This window comes from Mus pahari, chromosome 9 (assembly GCF_900095145.1).
Source record: "Mus pahari chromosome 9, PAHARI_EIJ_v1.1, whole genome shotgun sequence".
Classification (NCBI taxonomy): Eukaryota; Metazoa; Chordata; class Mammalia; order Rodentia; family Muridae; genus Mus; species Mus pahari.
Window position 1 is genome coordinate 68,963,646 of NC_034598.1, and position 9,776 is coordinate 68,973,421.

General features: G+C 35.4%; 1 protein-coding gene across 1 annotated transcript in view; it reads left to right on the plus strand.

Annotated features, from left to right (window-relative positions):
* Nucleotides 1–9,776, plus strand: part of Acss3 (acyl-CoA synthetase short chain family member 3) — a 189,406-nt gene that overhangs the window by 70,145 nt on the left and 109,485 nt on the right. Inside the window, exons 4-5 of the mRNA XM_021205223.2 lie at nt 471–605; nt 4,725–4,865. Coding sequence (XP_021060882.1) covers nt 471–605; nt 4,725–4,865 — 276 coding nt within the window. The remainder of the gene's footprint in view (nt 1–470; nt 606–4,724; nt 4,866–9,776) is intronic.

The following is a 9,776-nucleotide window of genomic DNA, read 5'->3' on the forward strand; positions in this document are numbered from 1 at the left end:
TGTGTGTGTGTGTGTGTGTGTGTGTGTGTGTGTGTGTGTGTGTGTGTGTGAATGTCTCTGTGTGCATCTGTATATGCATGTGGGTACCTTTGGGTGTGTATGTATGTATACACTTGTGTGTGTATGTGTGTGTGTGTGCATGTAAAAGAGCATTTTGCTGGATGACAAGTGATTGACTTGGCTTAATGAATACTCTGGAAGGTATTTTATATAGTTCATATTTATGAACCCTAAGTGTCATTGAATGTATAATTTTGAACAGGTGATATTTATGTATAAATAATCAGGCTTAAAAACATTTACAAAAAGAACTTGGTTTTTAGGCCATTTGTTTAATAGCAAATAGAAACCAAACAATTCTTTAAGAATGTTAAACTGACAGTCTACACTGAAATACTGTGTGATCACCTTCACTATGATTGCGAAAGCTTTTCTTTTTATTCTTTTTTTTTTTTTTTTTCACATTTTAGCCTAAGGTGGTTGTTACAGCATCATTTGGCATCGAACCAGGAAGGAAGGTCGAGTACATCCCACTTCTAGAAGAAGCTCTGAGGATAGGACAGCACAGACCGGACAGAGTTCTCATTTACAACCGTCCAAACATGGTAACACGAAGTGTAAATTTCTTCTTTCTGATGGGATTTAGTTTTAGACTTCTGAAAACTACAGGTGATTCATAAACTATTAAATATCCTGAACATAATTTGCAATTATGGGAGGGAAAAAGATGTGGATGATAGTGTATGTGGAAAACTAGGTGAAAATAACTAATAATAAAACTTGCAAATGAAGGTGACGTTAGAGCTTTGGGCTTGGTATGGCTCTCCTGGGCTGTCGTTTATTACTTTAAGTTTTATGATAACTAGTAAATAGTAACTTTCTACTAGTTGGTTATCAAGATAATGTGAATATCTTTTTCAAGATTCTAGTAGAATTAAAAAAAACAAACAAAACAAAAAAAAACAAACAAACAAAAAAAAACAATTCCAAGAACTGTGTGAGTTAGAGAGCATTGTTATTCCTATTTGAGGAACAAGAATCATTGCACATTAAGAGGAAGTATCCTGCCTACCTAACACTCCTATCTTGGCATCAAGCATTTGCACTGTGTTTGTGTTCTTAAACCCTCCACTGCATGACCTGTTAGACCGGTCTCACTAGTTTACATATAAATATCTTTTAAAGACTAAGGAAAGTTTAGTTTCAGCCAGAGATAGATTACCCTCAGAAAATTAAAATTTGACTATTCTACACAAATAAATTTTTCTATAAATCATGGAGGATGACAGATTGTAGTAATAAAAATGTTCCCTGTAATTTTGACCTGCTGATCACCTTGTATCTAAACACAGTGTGTCAATTCTCTAGCTACATACAAAAGGACTAAGTTAAGTTTTGTTTTTTTTTAAAAAAAGGTTATTAATCTATTTGCCAAATATAAATTACAAAATCACGAACATCCATGTGCCCTCTTGTAGACCTCTTGAGATCTTTTCAGCAGAAGTTACTTAATTGACAAGTTTTGAGATGAACCTGCTAAGACTGTGTCATTGTGATGATTCCATACTAAGAATCATTGCCACATTAAATTCTCTCATGGAGTTTCAGTGTGTTGGTACACGAACTGCTGCACTCCATGAATTTAATGTCCTTACTGTCTCAGAGAAGAATGCCAAGTTTCTTTCAAGCACATATATTTTTTAAAGGGGGTTTGGTTGCCATTTAAATCAAGGAACACGGAGAGTCAGCATCTCATCAGAGTCTAGGCAGGGGAATGGCAGAAGCACGACCACAGAAGTGTTTATTCGAATGTTTACTCTTTACCTATCGATATGAATTTCCTTAGGCTTTGGGAAGGTCTTTCGTTAGCCTGGGAACAAGGTTACATGCTTTCAAGTGCCTTTGCTTATTTAGTTCTTGAAGATCAATGAGTTGGGTCTTATAAATGGTTCCATTTTACTGCGGAAGAAACAAGAATCAGCAAACACCCACAGTCTCACTAAGCGACAGAGCAACGTCTAACTCTGGTTTGATAACTTTTAAAGGACAAGATATACAAGATATATGCTATTTCGTCTGCCCCAAACACACATCACGTTTAGATATTCAGTCTCTCTATTAACATTTTAATGTGATTCTCTTCATTTGATAGAATTGTTTATAGCTCCTTATCCCACACGACTGTTTCACATCCCTACCCTCTGCCTGTTCTCCAACATGTCCCTATAGAGGTACAGATGAAGGCTTTCCATGTATCTTGTCTTTATATGAGATCTATTGTTTAGGCATTAATTAAACCCAATGGATTGGGTTTGCTTTGAATTTAAGAGAAAGAAATGAAGAGGTTGGGAATTGCATCTCATTAACTAGCATCCACTTTTGCCAAATGAGGTAAAAATTTGGTTGTTATTCCTAAGCCTCAGGCAAACTATGTCAGAACCAAAGGAAGACTACTTGTCACCTGGGTATTTTTCCAATACTGACTGTTAAGAATTCTAATATCTAAGATGAATTGCCTGCCTATAGAGAGAAATAAACACACACACACACACACACACACACACACACACTGAATATAATAAATGTTAATGTTGCTACTTCCCTCTTTATTTCTTCAGATCTTTTTTATTCATGGTTAGGGTTTTTTTTAGCCTAAGGAATAACCATTTATTCCAATGCCCATTTCATTAGAGGTCTGTAAAAATCAAAAAATGTTTGTAATCACAATTCTGTTTTCATTTTGCAGTATGATGAATTATACAGCTCTCCAGTTATGTTAAGGCTTTGATAGTTTGAAATTGGTTACTTTTATCTCCTGCATAAAAAGAAGTAGAAGCATGATTTGCTGACAGTTAGCTGTTCTTTGTTTAAGTGATACCAGCTATTACCTATCCAAGAGAGGCAGGCAAACTCAGCTATGCTTGAAACACCAACTTTACAAATGGTGTAAAAAATTCAAATTTTTTAATCTACAAGTGAATATATTCAGGCATATTGCATTTATGATACTGCCTTCATGCATAGTTTGTAAATGTGAATATTTAAATGTGTGACAAGTATTTATAGCCTGGTTAATAGTAGGGATCCTGGAAAAGTGTATTTTAAATCTTTTTATTTTTTATTTTATTTTATTTTTAATTTGTATTTATTTTTTGTGAATGCCCTAGACACTATTAGAGCAGCCGAGACATCATCTTGATGAAGTCAATAGTTACATACATGTCTGGCTCTGTTGTTTTCTTACTCTACTGAACTTGGTTCTCTTTACATATTTCTTAAGTAAAAATATGCCGATATGTCTTTAATCAGAGAACTCTTCAGGTAGAGGCAGGCAAATCTCTGGTCTTGGAGCCAAGTCTATATAAGGAGTTTCAGGCCAGCCAAAGATGCAGAGTTTGACTAGGTCTCCAAACCAAACCAAACCAAACCAAACTAAATCACACCACACCACACCACACCACACCACACCACACCACACCAAACCAACCAACCAAACACACAAACAAACAAACAAACAAACAAACAAAAACAAAGAACAACAACAACAAAATCCCTTCCTTGGTAAGGAACTGGCTATTTCAAGAAGCCTGTATGTTCTATCTCCTACATGTATTTTCTCATTAGAGCAACTTTTCCACCAGCGCACTCCTTACTCTCCATTTTTGTGCTTAATTTTATCTAAAGTCATATCTATTCATTGATATGGTTGTTACCACAAAATTTGTACCAACAAACCCTTGTTCTTAAGGAAGGAAAAACAAGACTTTTTTCGACTACATTAATGACTGAAGAGGAGGAAAACATTTTGACTTTGTCATATACTCTAATTTCAAAAAGTGTTTTCCCTCATGAGAAAACGCAAGTGGAACTCTTTCTTATCCCTGAAGGTGTCTTTAATTGCCTCATTATAAAGGCAGCTGTAGTGTTATGCTCAAATATCCCTATATAAAAATATTTGAGGGCTGGAGAGAGGGCTCAGCAGTTAAGAGCACTGACTGCTCTTCCGAAGTTCCTGAGTTCAAATCCTAGCAACCACATGATGGTTCACAACCATCCGTAATGACACCCCCTCTACTGGGGTGTCTGAAGACAGCTACAGTGTACTTACATAAATAAATATATCTAAAAAATTATTTGAATATATTAGGTGATATTTTCTGATAAGGACAGAGGATCCAAATTAAAAAGTTAAGCTAGAACTTATATTTTCTAGTTACTTGTGCATATTTATATTTTGAACCATATCTCTGAGTAAATTAAGCCATGGATTCATAAAAACAAACAAAACAGCAAAGAAGAAGAAGAAGAAGAAGAAGAAGAAGAAGAAGAAGAAGAAGAAGAAGAAGAAGAAGAAGAAGAAGAAGAAGAAGAAGAAAAGAACCAAATCAAACCCAAACGAAAAACAAGATAGCATCTCATTGGAGTGCTTAAAGGCAGTTCTAGAGTGCATTAACAACACATGAGAGTCTAACTAACATCAAACCCCTGAATTATGTTCAAAGATAGTTTATAAAACACCTACTTTCACTTATAACTTTGAGATTTATTCACAAATGCAATGAGTAGTGTCATGAAAGAGCACCTTTCTAATGGGTGCTCCAACCTAAAGATTAAGCCCCTCCTTCATTCTTCTGTAACTTCATCTCCTATTTGCTGTTCATGTTTCTGCTTTTTTTTTTTTTTTTTTTTTTTTTTTTTTTTTTTTTTTTTTTTTTGCTGTGTAGGAGAAAGTTCCTTTGATGTCAGGTCGTGATCTTGATTGGGAAGAAGAAATGGCAAAAGCCCAATCTCATGACTGCGTGCCTGTTCTCTCGGAACATCCATTGTACATTCTCTACACATCTGGAACAACTGGGCTGCCCAAGGTATTCACTGACTTGGAGATATGCGCAATGGCAGGTTTTCATTTTGGCAGGGTATCTGTCTGATTAGGAAATGAAAATGTTTGCAGATTGTAGCTTAATGTTTAAACACAATTCCATTATCCCTCAAATAAAATTTGTACAAATACTTTTAAAGGGAAACTTGTTCATTACCTTTACTCAGAATTCTCAGCAGTCAGCAATAAATACTTGGTAAACTCAAAAAGTCGGTATGAAGTTAACTGAATATTCATTGGTTTAATGATATTTTTTTAAATATATATATCACTTATTAGCAAATGATAATTTAAATTATCATTTATAATATAAATTGGTAGCACTATACTTGAACTGAAAGTAAAAGATATATTTGAAAAAGTATTCCTATTCTTTTAAATGGAGGATTACATTCTATACATTATGAAGTGGATTTTTTCAAGTATTTACATTTTACGTGTATGTCCATGTTTGTATATAAGGGGTAACCCTGTATGCCACAGCAGGCTTGAGTAGTTAGACTACAGGAGATGAGAATTGGTTCTTTCCTTTTGTTACATGGGCATAGTGATCAAAATGAGGACCTCATACTGAGCAGCAAGTACTTTGACCTTCTGAGCCATCTTGCCAGCCTTGAAATACAACTTTGACCAAGGATCATTCAGTATCCTGTTATAAATCAGAAGTTGAAATCTAGACAATTTGAGTCAGAGACAATTTATCCAACCCATTCAACTCTTTGATTTATAATAAGGTGATACTTGACATCTTTTCATCAATCTTTCATGAAAGGTGTTTTTGCAATGCAAAAAAAAAGGAAAGCATCAATATTCACGAATGGTGTCAACAAATAGTATGTTAGTGATAGATCCTGCACCCAAATTCATATTTTCCTTGTTTATCTTCATTAGATGGCTCAATCATTGAATCACAATTTTACAGGGAGGCCAACCTTTCAAAATTCCGTATGTCTCTTAGTAGTATTTCTATATTATCCTTAGTTATTTAGAGCAAAAAAAAAAAAGTTTAAAAAATGTAATCTAAAGCATACTAAGATAATGACTCCATTAAATTTACTTAAAAAAAAAGTTAAGATAGTCCATGGAAGAGTTACGTGTGAGAAGGACAGCACCTGGTAGGAGAACACATCCTCTGTAATGACATGTTTCATTACATTGTTTTCTTCTACTGTGTTCTGCATACAGTTGATGCTCAATAATCCTTTGTTCCCTTGTTGGCTAGAAATGTGCATATGTAAAACTGTATTTGTTTTTACTGAGTTAAAATCTAGGACTTCTTTTATACAACTCAAGTTACCTGAGAAATAGATATTTCTTCATTATTGAAGACCAAGATTTTGTTTAATGAGTCCAACTGATTTATTCTCATTTTGTTTTTCTTACTCACAAGTCCCATGCAGTTTAACTGGACATGCCTCCATGAAATTACACTGAGTTCAGCAAAACTATGTTTTTTTTAAAAAGTCTTAATATGATAGGAAAACCCTAATATTTAAAATTGCATAAATTCAACTAAAGAGGCCCATTTCATCAAACATCTCACTTTACTTTGTTAAAAACCTGGACAGTGTATTTATACATTGTATATTATGTATGTATAATATATTTACATACATGTATATATTATATATGCATAATACATATTATGTATATACATTATATATAACACACACACAGTGTGTGTTTGTGTGTGTTTGTATGTGTGTGTGTGTGTGTTTCTTTCATTCATGCCTGAACTGGAAATAATCTTTTGATGTTTCTTCTGGATTCTATCTATTCCCAATTAATGGATTATCTTGAAGAAAATGTATTTCAATGTTGAAGAAAACTAGATAAAATATGAATAATTCATAGTTCTTCTGACCTGTGATGGTGTACATAAATATGACTAATGTAATACAGACATTAATCAGTTGGTGGAGGAGATACACAACAGAGACAAGGAGATTTTTTTTTTTTTCAGGCTACATGGCTTAGAATTTTACTTAGAACAGCAACAGTAGTTGGTATGAATCAGACTTGGTTCAAAGTTAGGAATGAGACTGAAAAGAAACCAGGACATTAAATACATGTAAAGGAAAAGAAGATGGTCATGATATGGGAATGAAGGCAGGTGCTGAGCATATTGTGTGTGGTGTATTTGGGGGATATTAATACCAGTACAGTCAGTAATTGGAAGTGAGCCTGATCCCATGAGCTACACTGGGACCTGAATACAAGCCCTGTGGATCATCCGTGTGGAGGTCTGGCTTTCAAACCAGCGGGTGGGTGGATTTTGTAAAAGATGACATGTGGTATGCTGTTGTGTGATTTTTTTTCCTGGATAGAGGTGAATAAATATCTCTTTACCACAGATGGGGCACTGTGACACATCAAAGAAACTATCCCAGTTGGTCTTGAGATTTTACTGCTGTTGCTTACAGGAACATAGGTGATGGTGTTCCTTAGGGGGACATGGTGACTCAGAGGAAGCTGCATCACCATTCTGATCATCTCAGAAGAGACAGAGGCTGTATCCATGGAAGCTCCCCATCTACTTTGTAGGAATCCCTGTCAGAGACCTTTCACTTCTCTAGCAGTTCATTAGAGTTCCTCTACCACCTCAGTGATGGGTGTTGAAAATCATTTAACATTCAGGTCTTTCCAAGCTTTGTACATTTCATTAGGTTCCTACACTTTATGAACCTCTTCTCTCTACAATAGGGAATATGTCCATTTGGAGGAAATAGCTGCATAGCTCTTTGTCCCCTACCAATTCTCTTGCATTTTTTTCCCACTTGCTCTTCCATCATGTTCCTTGAGTCCTAGAGGGTCTGCTATATTTAGTATGGTTATTTTATTTCATTTATGGTGGAGGATTGGGTCACAATGCTATGGCAATAGTCACTTATTCTCAGAAACATGACCTGTTATAAAATTGTGGTAATCACCATCTATTGGAGAAATAATTTCCCATCACAACCAACCAGTGTTTAATGATCTATGTATAAAAAAATCAAATATTTAGATAGCAATTAACAGACACCTCACATCTATTTAACAAAATAATAACAATCATTTCCTTTCTGGGTCTTGACCTCCCCAGGCATAGGTCTTTGTCTTGGGCTACAATATTAAGAATAAATTACTCAGTAGAACAATCCTAAAATTGAATCAGAAAACAGTTGTTTGAACTTATAACAGTCATGCCAAAGGACACATAATGGCCTGTCATATTGGTAGTCTGGTATGCATGGTCCATACCAAGCAGAGCATAGGTGACAATTTACCCCTAGTGGTGTGTATAATATCACAAAAGCCACTCAAAGGAGAAGGAACTTCCACTGTAATCTCATCTTAGTTTGTCCATGTCCTATAACCAAAAACATGCAATGCTCTTAGCACTAGGGACCTACTCTCTAATTCTAAAATTAAATTACATCAGTCAAAACCTTTGATAGTTTATTGGACTAACTTGGATAGAAATCTGTAGGGAAATAACCCTTCTCTAGCAAGGGATTAAAAAAAGTGTGTGTGTGTGTGTGTGTGTGTGTGTGTGTGTGTGTGAGAGAGAGAGAGAGAGAGAGAGAGAGAGAGAAAAGACTTGTGGATTTTCTATACAGAATATTTCTTACAATCTCCTTAAATGCTGTTTATATTGTCATTACAAATGTTCCCAAACATTAAAAATTAGAATAATATAGAGAAACCTGATTTTACACATGTTGGGCAGAGTTGTCTCCTTTATGCCATTGTCCATTGGTTTTAAATGGTTAAAGGGACATGAAAAATAAATATTATCACCATTCAATACAGTATGGAGATATTCCCATTGTTTGTATCATTTATTTCATCCAAAGAATGACATTTGCCGTTGATGACCTATACTAGTCATTCATCCCTCTATAATCCACAATTAATTTCCTTCAGTCACCTGGCATTCAGACCTTGGGTTATTTCTGTACTGTTGCCACTATGCATATCCCCAAACCAAACATCCTTGATGGGGTCAGATTGTGTGTATATTTGGGCTTGGTTTATGTCAAAGAGGGAGTAGGGCCATGTTCTGGTTGCTTGCCAATAGAGAGGGCTTCCAAGAACTTATCAATAAATTCTGGAGAAGTTCCATAGCCCTTGACTTTCAATTAGCAACACCTGGCTACTTAAAGATTCCTGGACAGAGTGGAAATCGCTATGCCCAGTATACTGGTTTTGCAAGAGAGAAAAAGTAAACCATATACTTTAACCACCAATTCCTAGGAAAAGCTCAGTTTTTAAAAGTCAATTTTACTTAGGTAATTTTATCACTTGGGTTTCCCATTATTCATTGCCTAAGATTTAAGGCAATCCTGAAGTAACTAGCTTAGCACCTGTTTTTCTGGGTTTTTTGTTGTTGTTGTTGTTGTTGTTTTGTTTTGTTTTGTTTTTCCCTAGGACATCTGGCTGGACCCAGATCTTGCCACATTTTTTTTCCACTCACTTGAACTGACTTCTTTTGTTTGTTTTAACTTTTGGTCACCATTCTCTTTCCCAATTGCTTCAGCACTTGGATACCTGGTTTGCTTGCCAGCCTAAATTGTTTAGATCTGCTAGAACCTTCTTCATAAAACCCGTGTCCCAACATGTGACTTGGCAAAGCTGCCAAAGCCCCATATTATTTGGTCTTCTTATTGCTGATCCCCCTCCCCCACCAAAAAAAAAAAACCCAAACCAAAAGAAAACACAAAACAAAACCAAAATAAAATATGAAGCTTAAAGAAGGGAATTTAGCGTGTACTCTGATTCACAGTTCAAGGCTACCATTCACCGTGATAGAGAAGTCAGGAAAGCAAAATTTTGAGGCAGTTAGTTATGTTGTATCCTCTCTCTCTCTCTCTCTCTCTCTCTCTCTCTCTCTCTCTCTCTCTCTCTCTCTCTC